Source organism: Lacerta agilis, chromosome 3 (assembly GCF_009819535.1).
Source record: "Lacerta agilis isolate rLacAgi1 chromosome 3, rLacAgi1.pri, whole genome shotgun sequence".
NCBI lineage: Eukaryota > Metazoa > Chordata > Lepidosauria > Squamata > Lacertidae > Lacerta > Lacerta agilis.
The window spans coordinates 77,317,604-77,341,879 of NC_046314.1; the positions used below are offsets into that span (position 1 = coordinate 77,317,604).

The 24,276-nt window shown below is 41.5% G+C and overlaps 1 protein-coding gene across 5 annotated transcripts in view; it reads right to left on the reverse strand.

Annotated features, from left to right (window-relative positions):
• The window catches only part of SMYD3 (SET and MYND domain containing 3), a 337,315-nt gene that overhangs the window by 3,280 nt on the left and 309,759 nt on the right, over window positions 1-24,276 (reverse strand). For 4 of the 5 annotated variants that reach the window (XM_033144391.1, XM_033144390.1, XM_033144392.1 and 1 more), the window contains exon 11: window positions 778-886. The exons of the other annotated variant lie outside the window; for it this stretch is intronic. In XM_033144391.1, the coding sequence (XP_033000282.1) occupies window positions 778-886 (109 nt within the window). The remainder of the gene's footprint in view (window positions 1-777; window positions 887-24,276) is intronic. 5 annotated transcript variants of the gene reach the window in all.

Consider the following 24,276-nt stretch of genomic DNA (forward strand, 5'->3'; position numbering starts at 1 on the left):
ATCCATCTGGCAAATTGACAATATAAAATGCAGTACAGCCACCGCTATCTTCCACTCACAGTGACTTTTAAAATACATTAAGTTAATTAAAAACTTGCCAGAATTCATGGGGCATTTGCTTTCCAGCTCAGACATCCAGCTGAAAATCAGATGTTATTGTCAATGGCAGCATTTGAACATGACGTTTGTCAAAAATCAAATTTTAGACGCGAACTGCTATTGACACCAGCCCACCGGTTTAAGATTTTGGTCCCCCTCTGACGTTTTTATGTTAAAATCCTAATCTAAAAGTTTCAGATCGATATAGTACCCCTTCCTTGTCTAGGATTACCGACACATAGATGTGTTTTCACCTACTCCTTACTCTGTATTCCCCACGCAGCTAGGCAGAACATAATCAATATTTTAAAGGGAGCATGAGAAGCAGACTAAGGCACTGAAATACTCTTTCATTCGTCCATCTTAATAGCTGCTTGCCACTCAAGGTTAGGGGTGATTAATGATACCCCCCAGCTACTGAACAGTAATTACCAACAACTGATATTAAAGGAAGTCACCCCTGGAAACTAGGTAAGTAGCAATGACCCATCACCTTGCTGCGCAGCTATTGCCTACGGTACCAGTGTGGATAAAAGGAAATGGAGAGGTGGGGTGGGTGGAAAACGACTGGTGGTTAATATTTCAGTAGCGGGGGTGAGCTGGGAGGGTGAGGAAAATGGCAGCAGTTAGAGAGCAAAGAAAAGGCGAAAGGGTAGAAGCAGAGCAAGCAAAACTGACCTCCTTCAAGGTTTCCAGGGCCTGAGGAAACAAGTCGTGACTGCACTGGAGTTTGGCCACTCTCATCATCTGGACGGCCCTCAAAGGATGGAAGCCGGAATAATAAACCCTGGAAGGGAGAAAAATCATCATAGCATCTTTGTCAGCTCTCACCTTCACAGTTCCTGCCTCAGTGGAGAGCTATTAGGGTGGGCCTGCAAAGCCATTGTGAATGTTAATAAGGTATTCAGAGAAAATTAGCTACACGGTGAAGAAGTGTGGAATACTGAGGGGAATTAACAAATTATTATTTTCCCTGTCCCTGCAGAATGACTTTTACATTATCCTGTTAGAAAGTGACAGGGGTGGGAGCAATTTGCACACTTCAGTTCGGCAGCACAATAGCTCTGTCTATGCTTCGTGTTAAACAAAGAGGCTTTCTATCACAGCAGTGCTGAGGCAGTTTCATTTCCATGGGAGGTTTTTCAATGTGGAGGCAGGGTCTCTATTCCGAATCTTCACAGAGCCTGGGGGAAGAGTCCATGCAGGACAGCAGGATGCAGAATGCACAACAGTGAAACGTATTCACAACTTCAGTCCTGAGGGCTTCCGTTTCCCTACCCACACAATAAGATACAAAATGTGTCTGCAGAAATGGCCAAGGGGCTTGCAATACCTAAAATGCCCAGCACAAGCAAACTGATCCTCAAAAACATAGTGGCCAAGAGTGTGAGCCAGTTAAACCCCCAGTTCAAATACTTCCTCAGCCACAAACTCAGTAATTGGCTCCAGAAAAGATACTATTTCTTGGGGGCAATAATACAATAATACCATTGTGAGGAATCCTGAAATAACGAACACTGTAAAGATAATAGACAACTAGTCAACAATTTCAGTAGCAGTTGCGGTGTTGGTGTGAAATAGGCACCTTTATTCATTTTCTGGATACTTCTCAACACATGTTTAGAAAGCAGCGACTGAAAAAGCCATTTCATATAGACCTATATGCTGGTCAGCATCTCTTGACTATGGAATTTCATTCTGGGGCAACGTTCCGAAGGAAACCTAAGGACTTGTGCTTCCTATTGCTTCTGGCAATGCTTTACTAGCATACAGGATGGATCTAGCCTGATAACGGTTTATGCTTTCTTTCCCACTAATCTGATGGGACCAGTACTCCCTATTAACTGCACTGCCATTATTCCTGATTTACACTCACACAGAGAGATGAAGACAGAGTTAGGCTGCTTGTTTGTAGCACAAGGCACACGTGTAATGCCCTGGTGTCACTAATTACTTGCAATATTGTGTACTGGAAATGTCAGTGTTTTAAAGGCAATCACTCTGCAGCTGCAAGATTTGTACAGTGGTGTAAACTATTCAGGATCAGTGTCATTCAGCAAAGGAAAACAACCCATTTGATTAAACATTTATCAATTCTTGCTGGCAGTTCCTCATGCTATTTACAAAAATAATCTTGTAGTGTAGCTACGGCGGCAGGAAGAAACTTAAGCTACAAACCACAAATGGCAGCGGGGCTTTTCTTTTTTTCTTTTCTTTGGGGGTGTGCTAATTTTGAAAATTATATATCTCAAAGAAACGAACACATAACGTAATACAAAACGTAAATAACATAGGATCAGTACAGCCATCTGCATATTATTTATTGAAATCATGCACCAACCTTCCTCCCCAAGGAGCCCATGATAGCAAAAAGTTGAATAAGCAAGAGGGTATGTTGGAAAATATAGGGAGGTGAGCTGGGCTAGGTGGTTAAATGGAAAACTATCATTTTGCTTTGTAAGAGGTCAGCGTGTTGTTGGTTTGAAAGCAGCTGTTTTTTCCACTGGCTCCTAAAAGAAGAAACAGGTCTATTGGTCTGGCACCTGTATGTATGCATCATTATTATCAATAAACGAAATAAAATCTTGCCAGTTTGTGTAGAAGGAGTCTGTAGTTTTATTATCTCTCAGTGTTCTTAGTAGCATGTTAATTTTTCCATTATGGCAAAGCTCCAGAACTTTTCATACCATAGTTAGATGAATAGTCCAGCTGCGTCTTTCCAGCACAGGGTGATAATAAAATATGGTCCAACCAGAATGTGCCATATTAAGTCATTGGAGGGACTTTCCCCACAAGAAAAGGCATCAACCCTTTTTTACGAAACTAAATAGTAACCATTTGCAAATGGCCCAGGGGTTGATCTACCTTTTCGGTTAAGTACTCACCATGAGGTTTCCCCTCTATATTTACTAGCAAAAATGCTCCAATGAGTGAAACATGTGCAACATGGCAAGATCATGTTAACAGCTTTTTCAGAGATCCTTGCTTTCTAGCTTTCACATGGTTTGATACTTGGCGATTTTATCATACGGGAGACCTCTCATCACTTTGGGCTGGTCTGCACATGCGTGGCTATCACCTGACAACTGCAACATTAAGTACTGACTTGCATGTGCTAGTGACCCACCACAGATCAATCATTGCATACACAAATTGTATACCATCTTGTGGGCCCAATGGATGGAAAGGTAGAAGGGGGTGTGGTGATTAATGAATGAACAAAATTACTCTGCAGTAGATTCAGTTCACGTATTCAGTCACAAATCATAATGTGTTGAGGAACCAAGTAATAACACATCAAGAAATTTAAAGAGATAAAGTATCTGCTTTGCATACAGAAGGTTCCAGGTTCAATCACTTGCACTGCCAGGTAGAACTGGGAAAGAACCCAGTCTAGAATCTTGTAGCTGCTGCCAGTCAGTGGAGACAACACTGACTTAGATGGACCAATGGTTTGACTCAGTGTATTGCAGCTTCCTATGTTTCTAAATGTGTATGAACTAGCCTTTTATACCGAGGTGCAAAGCGCACTGTCCTATCATTCCTCCACGTGTTCACTGACTGTGAACAGGACTGTGCCCTGCTTGCCCTTCACTCCAGCTTCCACCAGCCACGGCCAACATGGCCAGTCCTCATGGATAATAAGATGTGGTCCAACAAGGCCCGGAGGTTCCCCATTTCTGTACACCCCCATTCAATATCTCAATTCCATTAGCATTCCAATGCCTCAAAGAAACAGAAAGGCTGACTGAGTGAGCTGCCCTCCAGCTGCCTGAGCAAGAAGGCACCAGAGCTAATAGGGTCTGTTGGAAGGAATGTGGGGAAGAGGAAGAAATCAGCATAGAACTGTGGGCTCTTTCACTAGCAGTGGGGATTGGCCCTTTGCCCACGTTTGCCTGGCTGCTACCTCCAATGTGTTACTACCACTGAGGCAGTAAATTCACCCTGTAGAGTCCCCTTTTACTCCCACAAGGGTTCCATTTAGACTTAATGGAATAACTGCATCCAATTCCTAAAGTAATCAGAGTTTGTGAAGATTTAGGATTATGGTACATGATACCAGAGGAAGCAGTAAGTAATTAAGCAATGCCAGGCAGACAACCAAAACCACTCACAGCCATAAACTAAAGAGAGAGGAAATTTAAGAGGTGGAGGTAAAGGAAGCGAGCGTGAAACTGAGAGCACTGAGTGCATAAATATTTACAAAGCTGTTTTATTGGGCTGATTTATCTACTGGTCTTATGCATGTGTTTAGTTGCTTTTCACAAGCTTTAAAGCTGACATATAAAATAGCTGTTTAGTATCATTTTCTGTAATAAATCTGTTAAATTATTGGAGCATCTTCTGTGCAAGCACATTGGACGGACCACCTTCCTAAGGAAAAGTGTACAATGTGAAATATTTTGGAAGATATCTGAGGGGAAATGTGCTAAGGTTTGGTTCCGTTTAACTTCATGTCTCCTATTGAAAACAGCAAAAAAAAACAACAACCAGAAAATACTTTTGGCACCTCAATTAAGTCAACATACTAAATGAGTTACCAAGATGAGCTCCAGGAAGGCTAGAACTTCAATCCAGGAGGTGCTTAAACCATTTAGAGGAGTACAAGCATCACTGGGCCCCGAAGACAATTGAGTAAGGCTGATACATGGAACCTGTTATGTACTGAGTTGAATAGGATCCAAAATGCAGCAGTCTGATTGGTCCTAGAACAATAGGATTGAGATTGCAGCAGTCTGACTGGTCCCAGAACAATAGGATTGAAATTGCAGCAGTCTGATTGGTCCCAGAACAATAGGATTGAGATTGCAGCAGTCTGATTGGTCTGCAGGAGCCACCCAATCCAGCTCCAGGTGGAAGTGAATCCGCACTCCGATTGGCATACAGGAGTATCCCGGAATTAGCCAATCACGTGGGGCCCATTGTGTAAATAGTGTATATAAAGCAAACGTTTTGGGGGAACTGCATTCCTCACTACTATGAGCTGAATAAAGAGCATGAAATTCAACTTGACTCCGAGTATATTTCAGAACCAATTCTATTAAGGGATCCTGTCACCAACCAAAGTTCAACCACCATCCTGGTTCTCGCTTGGCACAGGGCCTAGCTAGCCTGCCATCTCTAATTTCTCTGGATCCCATGCCAAGGGAAAATGTACCTATAACCTTACCAACTTGTGACTATGCAAGGTTCTTTGCAGTTGTAGACATGTCGATTCAGAGGTGGCATGCACTAGCTTGAACCTTAAGCAAGGTAAGAACACCATGTGGATATGTAAAAAGGTACATTCATAAGCTCCTCTGTTAAGTAACCTTCTTCTTATTGATGCTACCCAGAACCATATCCTGTGCAAAGTAAGGCCATTAATGCGAGCAAACATTTGGTGGATCAGATAGGGTGGGGTCACATATTTTAATGTTATTTAAATTTCTTTTACATTCTTCCTACGTTCATCTGAGCTCAGATATTATTGTTGTAGTTTACTATTGAGCTATTGAGTCTGAATTCCTGCAGAATCATGGGTACAATGAAGCCAAAATATTACCCTGTGTTTGTTCTCTGCCAATTAACTCTGGAACACTTCCTATCTCTAGATCTTGAATGGACACTGAAATTTTATTTAAAAGGCAATTCCCATGCACAGAGCAAATAATTTCCTTTCCAACAGAATTCTTCCTTGTTTGATCAGTCTGATAACCACAAATTTATTCATTAATCTTATTTTGAGTTTCATTAAACCATTCCGTAATCTCATAAATACTAAAAATGGTACATTTCTCTTCTTGAGCTAGTCTTTCTGAGCCATATATAATAGGTTTAGCTCAGCTACATTATTAGCTCATTCCCGTAGCACATAAACTACATGTCACAATTCTTTCTACACCTGGTCTATTCTTGTCCCAAACTGAGGCAGCAATCCTACCCCAATTTATCTGAGAATAAGAACCACTGAATTTGGTAGCACTTACAGTATCTATGGGTGATTTGACTTTAAATCAGATTTTTAAACATACGGTAGTTTTAGGCTGTTTCCACTATGGTGCATTGCATGTTTGCAACAGGTCAGATCCCAATATTCAAATGGGGGGCGGGTGGGTAGGGAAGGGTATCTACTCTCTCCCAGTGGATTTTTTTAAAAAAATCATACCAGTACTGGTTTATCAATAAAGCTGTGTTCTGTTTTTATTTCACATTTGGTGAGCTGCATATTTCTGCCTACAGTTACAGGCACAAATATAATTTACAGGTGTGTCATGTCATTGAAATAGATGGTCATATCCAGACTCTAAGAGGACCTATTGGGATATATTAATTATAACAAAGCCTTAAGTAGACTGTAATCTCTTTGGCATGAGAAGCCCATCAAGTTGCAAAATATTTTGCAAGGTACAGCTGCTGACAGCTCTGATTCTATCAAAAATTCATTGCATGCCCTATCAGGAAAGAAGAGGAAAAAACATTCACTCCTTTCCATTTTGCACAAAAATCAAACAAAATTGAAAAATATTAAATTACCTCACTTCTCCAAATCAAGTCACAGAATAGCAGTAAGAGAGCAGAGGTTGTCTATGCAGACGTTTTGATGTTCTGCCAAGCTGAAGCTATAATATAATTTGCTTGAAAGGAAAAGTCAGGAAAATTGCTTTTCGTCTACTGTTGTGCTGTTTTTGCAATCTGCTGTTCTATATTCATTACTTTACATGCTTGCCAGGCTGTGCAGCTTGGCTGACTTGTCATTTGTGGGCATCTCTGTTGCTCGTCCCTTTGACTCTGAATGCTTAACACAGAAGAGAAAGCGCTATTACAGTTAAATTTGTGAACAAGATGAAAACTGTACATCTTGATTCCTGAATAAGTTAACACTGGTTGTAGGATGAAGCTTCTTTAGGCACCGTCACCCAACCAGAATCAGTCAACTGTCCACCTCACCTCCGTGTTGTTGGTTGTTGTTTTTTTATACACATTTTCTACAGAGGTGAACATAAATACATCAACACAGAGTTCTTAAAGACCGGGAAATATATTGTAGTGTCAGCTTTTGAAGACTAGAATCTGCTTTATTAGGTGTAGCAGGCTTAAATCTGATGAAGGGAGATTTTGCCTATGAAAGCTCATAAATAAACTACGGTAGTCTTTAAGTTATTGCAGAATTCTTTGTCATTTTTGCTGCAACAGACTTATGTAGCTACTTTTCTGATGATCAAACAGAAAGAGAGTTTGTGCTCCTGAACTGAATAGAATCTTTCAAATCCTGCACAGCAGCCTATACAGTAACATAAAGGTAAAGGTAAAGATACCCCTGACCTTTAGGTCCAGTTGCGGACCTTTAGGTCCAGTACCTTCCCGCCGGAGCAGTACCTATTTATCTACTTGTACTTTTGGGGTGCTTTCAAACTGCTAGGTTGGCAGGAGCAGGGACTGAACAACGGGAGCTCACCCCGTCGCAGGGATTCGAACCGCTGACCTTCTGATCAGCAAGCCCTAGGCTCTGTGGTTTAACCCACAGCACCACCCACGTCCCTCCTCCACCTGCGTCCCTCTGGCCAACTGAAGAGGAGAACAGTATCAGAGTTGCAAAAGAATAAAGAATGTAATGGTCAAAATTACATCATCATCATCATCATCATTATTATTTGCATTTGCATGTTCAGACCTTTAACCTTTCCCAAAATAAATTCACACATGACTCAAATATTTGGTTTGGTTTCTGGCAGAATTTAGGCCACAACTTTATTGATTACAACCTAGTGAGTGGTTGCATAGGTTCTGGTTCGACTATCTCCCTGCGCCCGTGCAGGCAGCCCTGTCCCAGAGCCACGTTCATGGGACAGACAAGGATGAACACCAGGGACAGCTGCTGGAAGGTTCGCCAATCAGCCGTTCTGATGTCCCCGGGACTAGGCCACTGGCCGGACCCCTTTCGGGGACTGACAAACCATTGAGTCCCTGGATTCCTGTACGGGAATATCCTGCATTTCCATAGGCGTGGCCACATCATGTGCTACGCCTATCACCTGAACCAGAGCCTATCCGCAACTTACAAGTTGTGACTATTTGCTACGCAGCAGGCGAAAACCCAAATGGCACCAGTCAATCAGCCAAGTGGGGAAAATTCCTACCGTGCCCCTGTCCCAATGACAGACGACACATGGCGGCATAGCAAGGTCAACTCAATCCCTAATAAATAAAATTATTATTATTATTATTATTATTACTAAATATAGGGAGTGGTGGGTGGGTGTTCCGATGCGTTAGGCCCCAAATAGGAAGCTCAGCAGCCTTGCATGGGCTTAAATAGGTCCCGCGTTGCTGCATTTTTCAACGCCCCATTGGCCAGATTTCAACCCAGCAACACAGGACCTACCTATCAGGGGTTGTGGCCTTGCTTTCCAATTACCCCCACAACACTGGGTCGGGTTGCCGGTCTCACCGCAACATGTGCCCTCTTTTAATGGAGGACCCGATTTATACCCCAGCTTTTCCTCCAAGGAGCTCCGCATTTAATGCCCACAAATAACCCTTTGAGGTGGGTTTCACCTAGATACACATAATGCTATACTTTTCACTATGGAACTGGGTGGAAAAAAACCCTCCTTATTAGTGCTCTAATTCCCTTTTCTTCATCCTTCTCTCTTTTATTCTCGGAATTATCTGAAATCTAATTGCTTTTTATAGTCTCTGGGCCCTGCTAGTTGTCTGCATATAGTCTACATTTCTAGAGAAATCAGTATACTTGCTTAGGCTGTAAGGATGGTCAAAGCAACTGGTACCACAGTTTTGTTTTGTTTTTACTCTCATTTAAAACTATGGTGTGTGTCCAATGGAAAACTTAAACATACTTTCAGTATAAACAAGAAGTTACTGATCTACTCACAATGATCTAAAGGAAGTTGATAGGTAAAAACAACCTAATATCATGACCAGATACTAACTTGCATTTTTATCTTTATTCTAATAGTTATTTCACATTCTTCACCTTCATTTCTATCAGTATTTATTGCTAATATTACAATAAATGAAAAATCTGCTAATATGAAACAAACAAATCTGTCAATAATACCACTGTCCTAAAAAGATGTTTTGCTGGCTCAGGCACTCACAGGAGGGATCTTGCAGCAACTGTCAAAAAGGAGGCAGAGGCACAATCTATGGATCACATGTTGTTTCACCGCAGCCTCAAGATACACTAACAAGAGTCCTGTGGCACTTTAATGATAAACAGATTTATTGTAGCGTGTGCAGCTGTGGGCTGCAAACATCTGGCCAAGTGGGCTCCAGTCAAAAATGTATGTTACAGCCAATCTGTAACTCACTATATTGACTACCCCACTGGAATCTGTCTGAAAACATTCCTGGCCCAAGAAACTCTTTGAGTCGTTTGCACAGTCAGGCCAACCTTGGTTTTCAATGGATTAATTTAGCTTCCAACTTTCTGCCTGCAGTGTGAAGACTGATGTCATGCATGTACACCAGAGCTATCTGTTTGCTTTTCACATTTGTCGCTAGCCCTTCCTCCAAGGAGCTCAGGACAGACAATATGGGGCTCTCTCCTTCAAACCTCACAGAAACCTTGTGGGTTCAGTTCAGCTGAGATGCAGGAACTTGCCCAAGACCACCCAGTAAGCTTCATAATCAAGGGGGGCGGATTTGCTATGTGGTCCTCAACACTGAAACCCTAGACCCTGCCTGCTGAGCTACACTGGCTCTGTTGTGTTTCTGTATGGCATGCGGAAACTTTGCAATAATTCAAAAGGCGAGAAAACATAGCAGAGTTACAGTTGTTTACGAGGAAACCCATGTCTCAGCTGAGCATGTGTATATTGGCTAACAAATATTTTGGTCCATTAATGGTTAGGTGGCAAACAACCTCCATTCAAGATGTCTGTAACTGTAAGGCCCAACTGTTTATGAGACCAACTACTGATATTAGTATTACCGTGCTATATAATGATCTCTTTTATTTTCAACACTACCTTTAAATAACCTTTACCCAAAAAAAGCATTGATATTATCTTATGCACCCTCAATGAACTGTATGGCACTCCCATATTCTCATTCCAGAGCTGTTACAGACTCATTTAGGTGGCTCCAATTTTGAGGGTGTGCCAGTCCCTCAAGGTACATATGCTCTGATTCTCTAACGGTCCAAGGGGTTGAAATGGATCATTGCGGGGAAAACACAGATTGTTGAGACCTCATGGTGTGCTTCCATAGGCGAGGATGGAGGTGTACTACAGAAGGAAAGATACTGTCTTTTATCTGGGAAAACCTCCTGTGTTCTTTGTTGTCTGCTGCTATGCAAACTGGGATCGCGTGTAGCTGGTTAGTTTTAACCATGCCAGCCTCCCAAATTTCTTGGCATTCCAGCTTTTGCCACTTGTGAGCTACTGATATCTGGCCCTCTCTCCCTCCCTCTGCCTCTCCTATTATCTCTACAAAGAGTATATTTTGCTCTCACTCCCCCATATAAAGCTCCCTTTTCCTTTATATCCTCGCCCTCCCTATTTTTCTTGTTGCTTCCAGCTCATCCTTTGCTTCCTTTACTGCATCCCCCCTGCTGTTCCACTGAGCATGTGCAGCTTGACAGAGTGAGACTGAAAAAATGTTCAGTTTCTGATCAGAGATTTTTCTCCGATTTAATCTTCAACCTCACACACAAACAGCACAGGGCAGCAAAGCAGAAAAACGGTATGCTCATGCATACCATACTGATCCCCTTCAGCCACTGCTGTAGGGACGCTTGTAACTAGAATGGCTGCAAGAGTTAAAAGATTTGAATGAAAACCAGGACAGCAGATGATGTGTGCCTCAGTGCTGGAAGGTTCCTGGAAAGTGTTCAGCCATCTGATTGATATCAGCAATCTAACCATGATGCCTTGGCTCACAATCCTAACCCTGATATTAGCAGCCACTTTTTATGCATATCCTTGCATTGTATAATGCAAGAGAGAGAAAGCATTTTTTAAAAAAAAAAATGTACTGATTTATTCATCTAAACAGATTTTACTGCTTGCTCCTTAAGCAGTAGTTGCAACAATTCAGTCCTTAAGCAGTTTTAAAGAAGAGTAATAGAGACTATGAATCATACAGGTATCACAAGATAAAGATTGAAACAGCTGGTGGATGAAAAAAATGTGAGGTTTTTTTTTAAAGGCTTAATCAGTTGGCATTCCAACACATACATGGCTTGTTCAAAAATGGGAAGGTTTTATGGCATTCAGCACATGCAACTCCTACTTCTTGCATCATATAAGGAGTCTCAGATTATGCTTCTTATCCGCTAAGTATGTAAAATTACAAGGGTACCTAGAACAATTAAAAAGAAGCAAATATAACAGTTGGAATGGTGGGCAGGCAGCAAAGCTTATATTTTGCTTTCCTATTACATGACAAAAGGAGTAAAAATGAGTTACTGGTCTACTTCTTTAGCATATACTTGTGCTGTCAATTTTAACCTTGTGTGAACCAACTTTTAGCATCATTAATACCAGTAGCTAATTGTAGCTGGTTTCTCTCAAAGAAGAAGGCAGGTGATCCAAGCTTCAGTCTAGATTTTTTCAAGCCAGACTATGAAGCTTTGGTAGTTGCAACAATTCAGTACTGAGGAAACTTGCTCCTTCCTGCTCTAAGCGACAAAACTGCTGCCCATGGTCCTGAAACCCTTCTTGTACTCTGCCCCAGAACCTAATCCTTTCCAGGTTCTGCTTCAGCACAAACCTGGCTTGGGCAATCCTATTCCTTCTCCCATCATTTTGTTTTGTCTGTTGTCTCTTTGTGTCAACAGTTAAAAGTATGATTCAGATAGTGACATCACATGCTTTGCATTACATAGTTTTAGAGGATGATGATGGCAGAAATGTGTGTTTGTGTGTGTCATGTTTTCAATGGTACACAAAGATATCCCATGTCTAATTCCAGCCTTGAGTTGTTTAGGAATCAAGAAAAGCCAACTAGTGCCTGAAATCTGCTAAAGAAAGTTCCCTTAATGATCCTTCTAACAGTCACTGCTTCTTTGAAATAATAGAGCATTACTCAGCTGTCTGTGCCTTTTGTAGCCCTAGAACAGAGGTAGGAAATCTCTAGCTCGCAGGCCAGTGGTAGTTCTACTTTGATCTGTGGGGCCATTTTTGTTAAACTACATCCACCTGTCAATCAGGTGATATCACACTGATAGGTGGGTTCAATGGGTGCAGCTGATCCTTACAAAAAAGCAGGACTGAACCTCCTGCCCCCGCAGTTGATAAGTGGGGAGTTCAGTCCTGGTTAGTCTCTATTTCCCACCACAACAATTGGTCAACCTTGACAGGGGGATGAGACTGCCAATCACCTGATATCATTATGACTTCAGATGACTGATAGATGAGTGGCCACACCCACCTGTCACAGATGGCCCATGGGGGTGGGGAATAAAGAACTAGCCTGTTGCGCCAAAAGTATTCCTTACCCTTACACAAGAGCTTGAATAGCCTGCAGCATTAGGTACAATGTTTGTTCATTCCCCCAAAAAATGTCCAGTCACCCTGCTACACCCACAGTTGTATGTTCTTAAACAGTACTGACATACAAAAAGCCACTTTATTTTCAGATAACATTAATCAGTGCATTTAATGAAAGCTGTAGCAATAAACATCTCTGTCTTAGCAGCCCAACTCTCAGGGAGCTGCAGCTTCTAATGGCTTTGAAAAACAGTCATAATCTACACCATGAAAAATTTAATTGTTCTTTAATTACCAGTTAGCTGAATAGCATGAGATATGCATGCCTTCAGTTTTTAATAGCTTCTGCCTTTTCCAGCAAATTGTGGAAAGTAATAATGGATGCCTTGAGTATGCTTTACCTTCTGCTTGTACTCAAATTAAAAAGGGTGGAGGGTTAGAAGTCTAGAAAACCCAAAATCTTATGAAAAAGGTTGCAAGCTCAGAGACACATTAACCACCGCAGTGCTGAATGCTCAGGTTCAGTTACAGTGCTCAGGTAAGAAGCAAACACATCCTGCAAGGTTAGTGCACAAAGAAATATGCTGCAAGGTTAGTGGATTTCCTGCTTAAGTGACTCAGGCTTGTTCTCTGGTTTGTTTCTCTGGGATATAATCATTGCGGTGTCATTCTGTGCTAGTTTCCCAGCTGTTCCTTTTTGGAAAACTAAATGAATAGTAGCTGTACGCATACATGGATAGTTTTAAACATTACTCTTTGTTGGAGTAATTTTTGCAAACAAATGCACCATTAGAATAACAAGATATTAGATTGGAACAATTGTGGAGATATGTTTTCTCTATCTCGCTAAGGAAGCAGGACGCTAACAATCCCACAATGCTCTGTATTTCGCATGGTACAATTACTTCAGTCATTGGCACTTAAACAAGCTCTTCAGTGTTTTTCAGTATCAGAAACAAAAGATATTCTGGATGCAGAGAAATGGTGGGAGGAACCAACTGAAGATCCACCAAAGGAAGAAGGCTCCGAGCCTGGGGAGTGGTGGTGGGATGATGATGAGTTGTCAGAGGGAGAAGACTGGGAAGAGGAGGTGTCAGAAACTGAAGGGGTAACAGGGCTTAGTAAACTGGGAGAGTCCGTGGAAGAGAGAAATAAAGAATCAGAAGTTGAAAGTGGCGGGTGGGAGGAAGGTCAAGAGGCAGAGATGAGTCATGCTGGTGAAGAGTCAGGGATGTCTCCCCCTCCTGCTGTGAAAAGCTCCCCTACCCCTCTGCCTCCCAGAACCAGAAGTGGGCTGAAACGGGTGGAGCAGTAACAGGCTGCATGCAGGCGCAGTCTCCAATTGCTTGAAAAAAGCCCTGGAGTGGAGGGGACGGCTGTGGGGAGGTGGGGACTTTCAGTCTTGGCACCTGATTTCATGGAGGAAGACCACTGGGAATGAGCTGCTGTGCTCATTAGGCTTGGCACTCAGCCAAGTCCGTGGAGATCATATTCTTGCTAATAAAGTGTTAACTCCAACCCTGAACAGTGTGATTACTGACCAGCATTTTCTGTGTCATCTAAGCATCTCATAGTGACAGGCTCTGAAAGATGGGGCATACTGCTTGAATTGATCCTTAATTTCATTTCCGATTCTTGCAGACACTCCTAATAAAAGGGATGAGTCCTTTTTGTTTTGCTATGGACAAATATGAATCCAAAGGGCTAATGTATGCATGGCATACCAGATAATGCAAATAAGTATGTCTATGCAAAATGGTTCTTGTGCTGGTAAAAATAATGAATAATACTATTGGTGACTACAAAATGTGAAAAAGTAGGGTATTTAAAGGCAATATATGGAGGAGGGCTGGTGGTCTTCTCAGTGAGTTATGTAGTGTACTGAATATGGGAAATCATAACGCCCCAGGGCATAAAGCCCAGCCATGGTATTACTTGCCTTCAGTTTCATGAGGGATGGCTCTGTGTTACCAAGCATTATGGGCCATTAAGGAAAGAGCAGAGCTGAAGCGAGCATAGCATTTTAAGCCCTATGGCCTTATATATATATATATATATATAGGTGCTACTGTTCACAAAAGTCCCCATATGGTACAAATTTGTAGCCAATGTTTGCATATGTTGGAATGGTTATGGATGATACTTTTGGGAACCCCGTGGCTTACAAAAGGCAAAATTAAATGTAAAGAAGAGAAACTGGTCTCCTGGGAGCATATAGCTAGCTGCTTAGTTTCAAGCAAGGGGGAAACACGGCCTTGTTTGGCAGCGTATGTTAAATAACATGTTTAAAATGATTTTGGGGAAGGATCTTCTCAAAAGAAGGCAAGGGGGAAGAGGAAAATACCTGCCAAAAAGTCACCTAGACAAATGCAGGAGTGCCCATGGAACCATGTGCAGCCACATGCTTGGCACAATGTCTGCACATTATGAGAAAACTCATCAACCAAAGAGACTGTCTACCTGACCTGTTCACAGGTGATGGCTTAAGAGGAGGCAGGTTTCCTGGAATGACACAGGCAAGGTGCTAGCCAAACACACTTGTGCCATCACTGAAGCACTCATTATGGTGCGCCTTGGCCTAATTTACTGCCTTGTTTATGTATCGGAAACAGACAAAAATATGATATATCAGACTTCCAAGGACTGCCATTTGTCAGAGGATTTTAAGTTCTGAAAGCCTCCTAAAGTGCCTTTGAAGAGGAGAAAAATACTATGTTTGGGTGGTCATAAACAATGCTTAATTATTCATTTCATTCTCATTTCACACAACCACATGTTTTCTGCACTTTTGCCAGTCTTTGCAGATAAGGAAAGATATTTACAAATTATATTTTTTTCCCCTTATCCCTAGAACATGTTCCTGATAGAAGGATGCTTCACAATCATGATCAGAGCAGTAAATGTATAGTAGTTGACTTGGAGGTAAAAGGCCCCATTGTTAACACCGACTCAACAATTTAAGTGTCAAAGTAATACTACAGATCAGTGACAGGGTACATTGCTGAGCTTATGCTGGAGGATGATGTGACAAACCTGTCTACTGAGACTCTCCTGCTGTTAACAGAATTTCATTTCATTGGAGTTTTTAGTTTTAATTTGTGTGATTTCATTGCATTGCATTAGCACTATGAAAACCAAACACATTACAAGGGGTGCTTAATTCAACAAGATAAATTTCCAGAGACATGTTTTCCACATTAAGAAGAGGAGTCAAGGCCTAAGTTTCACAATAATCATTTCGGAGAGATATATTAATATACTATTACTTACATTATGGCAACACTGATTATTTATGTGACTGTGCTGAGCAAGTTTGGTGTAATGATTAGAGTGCTGGACCTGGGAGACCAGGGTTTGAAAAGCCAATGAACCACGAAGCTCACTGGGTGACCTTGGGCCAGTCTCTGCCACTCAGCCTAACCTACCTGTTGCAAGAGTAAAATGGGGAGGGGAGAATCAGGCACACCACCAGAGCTCATTAGAGGACAAGGTAGCATATAAATGCAAACTTGGAACCGATGTCTTACTCTTCATTTTGAGATTCAATGACAGCAGGAGTAGATTGGGCAAGGTGTGCATGATCATCTCAAACATACATGAACTCAACAGTCAAAAGTGAACTGGGATTGGGGGCAGGATAAGAATTCCAAGACAATAATAATGTTTTATGAAAGACTGAGGCCTGTGTTGTCCTACTTCTGCTGGAAAACTCAACTCTTTGACTTCTTTTACTTCCATAATTGAGATAGTATATTATTATTATTATTATTATTATTATTATTATTATTAGCACATTAGCAGTGATTAAAATTTGTGTGTGTGCTTTTGCAAGAGAGCCCATGATTCTTTTTTTTTAAGGTAAGAAAAATGAAGGAGCACTGAGCTAGGAAAGCAAAAAGGTGTGGTGACAGGGCTCAACCTCCCCAAATGTCACTGAACGTGTCAACACCCCACATCTTCAGAAAGACAGAAGAGCAGCACAAGGGCCATCTGCATCTTATGAGAAAGTGCTATGGTCAATGCTTCTAAAAAAGGTGGACTTTTGGAGGTCTGAGAAAAGGTGAAAGAAACAATAAGAAAAGGCATAAGGGCAAATGTCTGATGGAGAGATCATGAGACTGCCCTGCAAAAATGTGGAAGAACCCCAGGTCAGAAATAGGGTTTCATGAAAAGTCTATGCTTCATACAGGTTTTCTATATCCAGGAAATAATAACATACCCTAAAATGGGGAAACATGTGTTTAAATGTATATTTAATGCTTTTCTAAAACTGTAACAACTCTGGCTTTTGGGGGGGGGGGGGGAGATCCACAATCGTAAGTCCCATGTTTATGTCAAGACGCAGCTAATGAAAGAGATGTATGCTAAGCACTTTCATGAATCAGTCTGCCTTACAGCTCCCATCTGCTCTTAATTGCTTCCCAGCAAACATACACTGTGTCACCCTTTTGCATATTTCCATTGCCCTATCCTAAACACACTTAGGCTGCTGACAGATTAATGCTTAGTTCACTTGAGGTATACATTCTTTGGTTCTTACACATGTTCTTATAAGGAAATGGAACTCGGTAAGCACTTAATCACAAGTTCGGGTAATGTTATTGTACTGAAAACAATGCCTCAGCTTTGCTTCAGTATCAGACTAAGGTATCTCTGTATAAGCCATAGCTGTCACCAGGGCCGCCATGATCCCAGGAAGCTAAGTAGCTTTTGTAAATCTTGCTTAAACACGGCCCACTGATATTTTGCCAAAGGATGACTAATGGGTCTAAAAATACAATGATAGGAGAAACATGGAGGTCACCAAATACATTGTTTGCGTCCTAATTAATTTTGATGCGAAGAATCTGTTTTAAAAGTATGGCACTCAGCTGTGCAGTGGATAGAAATACTGGGAGATTTAGTCTTTTCTTTTTTCTTTTTTTACAATGCATGTACTGTGGGCTAATATATTCCACACTAACTGCAGCTTCTGAACAGTCCTCATTAGCAGACAAATGCAGAGTGTATTATAGATGTCCTGAGGCTACCAATGATGGCAGCAGACCCCTGTCCAGCAGACAGGAGCGCGGCTGGTAGGAACATGGGAAGCTGCCTAATACCAAGTCAGGCCATTGGTCCACCAAGTGTCTCCCTACCTGGAGATGCTGGGGTTTGTGCCTGGGACCTTCTACCTGCAAAGCAAATGCTCTTCCACTGGACTGGTGTATTAAGATGTACCAGACAGAAACCAACTTGCTCCCTGGGTATCACTCTTCTACATGGTTTATCACATATCACTTAAGAATTTCTAACTCCAACGAGTAGTCACACATTGGTCAGTAAATAAAAGGAAATAAACAAGCATGCCAAGCAGCATGATAACCATGAATTCGTATACTGTAGGTTGTACCCTTTTCTGTAATGTGCCATGGAGTTTTTAGAAACACCGTCCAATTTAAGCCAATATTAAAAGAACACTGGGGCAGATGTTTGTCCTAAGCTCTGTCTGCTGGTATATGAAAGTGAGGGTGGTATATGAAAGTGCCCCCCTCTCACAAACTGAGAGTGCAACCTAGAATGCAGGCATGGCAGAGGGACAATTCACAGACTAGTTGTGTCCAGAGTCCAGACAGAAAGCAAGAGATAAGAAGGTATGTAGGCAGGATATTATCTTCCTAAGGGGTATCACATGCTTTCCATTCTAAAATGCCAAATTGGTAGTACTGGCTTAGGCTTTTAAAACTATTTTGAACAAAGCAGAGGCTTCTAGATAAATATAGTGGGGAACTATAAAGTGAGTTCCCTGTGATAACCTATCTCTGTTTCTTGACATGAGCCAGCAACTCATACACTGAATATATGTATATCTATGTTAGTCAGAGCCATGTCCCTGACTCTGTGGCCTTTCATGAAATCTCCTGGGAAATGGCATGAAAGTTGGAAGGGTTCAGGGCTTAGATAACAGGTAGCAGCAAAGCACAGTAGTATTTCACAGCCATAGTGTGACCAAACGCAAAAAATAAGTCTTTAAAAACAAACTATTTTTGCCAATGGAACTGATAGATTTGAAATTAAGCATATTTCAGAATAATTTAAAATGCTGTGTAATGCATTATTTTTGTTGTATTCATTTTTTATTACTACTTTAGATGGTTTCTAAATCATTGATTATACACATGAATTCATAAAGTTTTGATACAGAATAATCCTATTGAAAATCTTAGAATCACAAAGCTGGAAGGTGCCTCAAATCTAACCCAACCACCCGGTGAAGCCCAAAATTCACAACTTTGGTTCCCTTTTCATAACTTCTTTATTTTTCAGTTTCAAAAAAATACATGTAACAAACAATCCCCATATACACCATAATTTCCGAAGCAGCCTATTCCACTGTTAAGCACATCAGGCCATTCTTTCCCATGTTTAATCTACATCCCTGTTCTCATTTTTACTCATATGTTCTCAAGCAACCTTCCATGTTCGGATTCTATGGATTTCCGCAGTTGGGTGCACATCCTTTAGATATAATGTTATTCCTCCTCCCTTCAATCCAGATTTCAGTAATGCCTATCAAATCATATCTGCCTTACTGTATTAAGATTTCAAGTTCGTCCTGTTAATTTTCTATACTCTTGTGTACTAAGATAGAAAGTTTGGAAACCATGCTTCTTGCCTGGTTTTTCTTGCATGTTAGCAATGTTTCTGTACAACCCTAGAATTGATTGCACAACTCCAAAGACACAGAATGGTTCTTGATTATATCAATTCTGTATGTGACATTCTTCTATATGTCTGGTTTTCTCTTCCCCCCGCCCCAGGAATTGTGATTTCCTGTTCACTCAGAAGCTATTCATCTTCCCCGATAAGCCAAACCTTGGTAGATGTTCCTTATACCCTTGCACCTTCTCTTCCAGCAAGAATACCAGATTGCCCTTGCTGCAGGGTGTAGTTTCATACATCCTCAGGAAGGAAAACAAACACAGTACTAACCTTGCGGGGCACCTTTTCAACATATAAATGTTCTATAGAAATGTGTAAGTTGAACAAAATCAAGTGCTTTGCTATGGGCTCTCGTTTCTATCCATTTACAGCAGGCGTCTGAAATGCCAGCCAACTTTAAAGCACACTAAGCACATGTTGTGTATCATTTTCAGGGACACCTTTAAGTTACTACTGAAAGGTATTCATGACACGACTGGTGGCAATATTGAGTTTTCATTTATTATTCTTTAATTTCCCCCCAATCTAAGGCAGCCAGCTGCCAAGTCCTTCAAAATGTGTACAACACAGCTGGGGAAAGCTGATACTGCTCTTTAGCAAGTGTTTTCAGTCGTGGCAGTGTTTAGGGTAGAACCTTTATATATAAATTATTATTTAGCATTTTGTAATGAGAGAGCACACTCCTCTCTTTAAGAAATTGAAAGTCTAAATCTGGACTGCAACTGAACAGGGATCAACGACAAAAGAAACAAAGATGTGTGGGCTTTCAGAAGCAATGAATGGATGCAGTTGTGTGCTTAGGTAGCTTAGAGTCTATTAACCATTTTTTTACATAGTGAGATATAGCTTACTAGACAAACAATGGATGCTGAATCTGATATGAAACAATCCCAATTATATGGCCATGAATCACAACCTTCTTAAAGTACACTGGGAGTTGGGGAATGGCCCCTGGCCTGAAACCTGCTGCCAGCTTCCTATATACCTATTTCTTTATTAGATTTCTTACCCGCCCTTCAAAGGTCCCAGGACAGCTTACAAGAGTATGATATATAATTATAATTACAGATGAAAGAAGTTACAGCTGTAAAACAAATAAAACTGTTCCCAATGGAGCACAACAGTATAAATTCAGCAAAGAGATGGGTCCCACAAAACAAAGTACCTTAACTGTCAAAGGTGAGGGTAAAGAAGTGTGTACAGTGGTACCTCGGGTTAAGAACTTAGTTCGTTCTGGAACACGATTTCTGTTCTTATCCTGAAGCAAAGTTCTTAACCTGAAGTGTTATTTCTGGGTTAGCGGAGTCTGTAACCTGAAGCGTCTGTAACCTGAAGTGTCTGCAACCTGAGGTACCACTGTATTCAGCATTTGGTGAAAGCTGTTCAGTGAACATGCTGGATGCACCTATCTGGGAAGGAAACTGCCAGCTTTAGGGGCTTGCCACAGAGAAAACCTCCTCCTGGTCCACTATTCCCTGCACTTCTGAAGGTGATAGAACTACCAAGCGAGTCTCCTGTGCAGAACACTAATGACTTGGGCTTGGAAACAAACTGGCAACCACTGCAGCTGTTTTCAAACAGGGGTTATGTAAGCTCCAAATGGAATAATAATAATAATAATAATAATAATAATAATAATAATAATTTATTTATACCCCACCCATCTGGCTGGGTTTCCCCAGCCACTCTGGGTGGCTTCCAACAAAATATTAAAATACAGTAGTCCATCAAACATTAAAAGCTTCCCTAAACAGGGCTGCCTTCAGATGTCTTCCAAAAGTCTGGTAGTTGACATCTGGTGGGAGGGTGTTCCACAGGGTGGGTGCCACTACCAAGGAGCCCCTCTGCCTGGTTCCCTGTAACTTGGCTTCTCGCAGTGAGGTAACCGCCAGAAGACCCTCAGCGCTGGATCTCAGTGTCCAGAATCTTGGCCAGTAATCTAGCCACTACATTTTGGACCAATTGAAGTTTCAGAATCATCTTCAAAAGCGGCAGCAGCAGCAGCAGCAGCACATTATAATACAACATAAATCTATAATAACTATAGCAAATAAATTTAAAGACTGAAACAAAACACAATTTAAAACCCAATCGAAAATTTAGAGGTCCAAACTGCAGTAAGACCTTCCTGATTATTTCATTATTTGTTTGACATTTTACGAGAGGCATTTCTATGAAACCTTTAGCCAGGAAGAAGGAATCAGATGACACTATTCACTAAAAACACACACGTGCCCATAATGGTGATGGTGGTGGTGATGATAAACTAGACTGACATTGCAGGAGTTATTCCTAAATTGCATGTGAGGTTCTGGTTGTGGCTTCATCCCAAAATGTCAGACGGGACAAAGGGGAGGAAAAGACCGTCAAAACAGATTGCAAGCCAATTTTCATTCGCAAATGAACATATGAAGCTGCCATCTAGCCAAGTACTGTGTTTCCCCTAAAATAAGACACCGTCTTATATTTTTTCCCCCTCAAAAAAACACAGTATGGCATATTTTGGGGGGATGTCTTATTTTAACCGCTCCGCGTTGGTACACTGCATAGCCACGCCTATCCAGGCCATCTTAAGGGAGGCGCCGCGTCACTATGTCTTATTTTCGGGGTATGTCTTATTTTCGGGGTATGTCTTATTTTCGGGGTATGGCTTACATTTTGCAAATGCGTAGAAATCCTGCTATGGCTTATTTTATGGCTACGTCTTATTTTAGGGGAAACACGGTATTATCCATTCTGACTGGCAGCAAATCTGTTTCCACTGCCTGACAGAGGTTTTCCCCAGCCCTGTGAACCAAAATCCTTATAAATGGAGATACCAGGGATTGAAATTGGGATTTTAAGCATGCTAAGCATGTGCCCTTCTACTGAGCTGAGGAACTGGCAGGATCTATCCCCAGCCTCAAAGAGATCAGCACCTTCAGGGACAGCAAGACATAAATTTTGCATTCACCTGGGTTCTGAATCTGTTTCGGCAGAATCAAAGTGCGTTCTCTCAGAAGCAGCATTTTTTACTTTTATTTTTCACTGCAATAAATTGTGAGCTCCTACAGCTTTCTTCCTCTTTCTCTCACTGCTGATGGCCCAGCACTCAGTCTCACATTTAATGATAGGTGGGTGCTCCCTGCAGACTATAAATAAGAAAGCCGTTCTGCAAACCCTCATATAGGAGTTATTTTCCTACCTCTTCTCTATCTCTTTCATGATTTGCTTGAAACGACTTCCTTTGCTTATTATTTCTTTGTCATTGCACGAGCATACAGGATAAAGATTGATGTTTGATGTGGATGTTTTCCACAAGGCCAATATACCGAGTTTGTTTACTAAATGGCCCTTAAAAAGGTCCACAGTCCTAGTCACAATTACTGCTGGGTAAATATTAAGAATTTTTGTCTTACCTTTCAATAAGACAAGAAATGGCATGTCCTATTCCATAATAATCATTTTAATATTTTTACCCAGCTCATCTGATTGTGTTGCCCCAGCCACTCTGTGTAGCTTCCAACGTACATAAAAAACATAAAAAAGCATTAAACATTTACAAAACTTTCCTATATAGGGCTGCCTTCAGATGGCTCGGGGGGCAGATAACTCCATACCCTTCAACATTTATCCGATGAAAATAGGAACATCCTACCAACATTTCTCTGGTGGAAATGGGGATGTACTAAGGAAAAGTAGGACATTCTGGGATCAAGTAAGAAACCAGAATGGCTTCTGTAAATCTGGGACTGTCCCTGGAAAATAGAGACACTTGGAGCAAAGGGATTTCTCTCCCTCCCTCTCTCTCTTTTAGCAACAACAACAACCACAAAGTCTTGTTACTGCTTCAGGAGAAAGCTTATCTGCTTTAAACAGCCTGACCACATTCCTGGAATAGGAATGACACTGCATCGTGATATAGTGCAAGGATGAGGAACCAGGGGCCAATGTGGCCCTTCATTCTGCTCTGCCTTGTCCTTAAGACTCTCTCCAGGCCACACACCCTTTCCCAGGACACACCACTCACCAGCCCTGCTCCACACCCTTCTCACACTGTTTTGCACTGAACTGTAGTAATACTGTTTGCTTGCCTGGATGGAGGGTGAAAAGAAGTATGTTTGTAGAAGCTTCTGACTTTCACAAGGCAGCAATAAAGCCTACTATACAAACCTAAGAGTCACAGCAATGCCCCACCCACTTTGGCTTATCACTCCATCCTTATCACTGAGGGCTTGGGCCCTCAAAACATTGCCCTCAAGAGAATATGCCCCCCCCCAGACTGAAAACAGTTCACATCGCTTCCATAATGTCATTCCCAAGGTAATTCTTGGGCTAATGAACGCAGCTGTCTCTCTCTCCCCCCCCCCAACAAAAGAATGCCCTTGGGAAGGTTATCTAATGAATCATTTCTTGTAAGCATACCAACATTTCTAAAATATAAAAATCCCACTTAATCTGGGTGTTCAACTGCAAGTTCAGAAAGGAAACTAAACCGCATAAATTGTTTAAAGTTGGTTCTAAAGAAAGAAGGGCACATTTTTGGTGAAATCTACAAACCTGCAAATGGAGATGTTCTTAGCTCTATTCGTAGCTTTATCAGTAATTTCTGTTAATACCCCAATTTGAACATTCTAGCAAAAATCCACTTGTCCATTGGCTCACAATAACATCAAAACACTAGCAGCCTCTAGTGGTAATGTACACCGCTTCTATTTTTTCCGTTGTATTGTTTGTTTGTTTGTTTTGTGTTTGAAAGGAGGGGGAAATCCTCACAAATCAGATACAGTGTGCACAGCATTGACAGTACAGTGGTACCTCGGGTTACAAACACCTCAAGTTACAAGCTTTCGGGTTACAGACTCTGCTAACCTGGAAGTATTTGCTCCGGGTTGCGAACTTTGCCCCAGAATGAGAATGGAAATTGAGTGCCGGTGGCACAGCGGCAGCAGGAAGCCCCATTAGCTTAAGTTGTACCTCAGGTTAAGAATGGTTTCAGATTAAGAACGGACCTCCAGAACGAATTAAGTTAGTAACCAGAGGTACCACTGTATTTTTT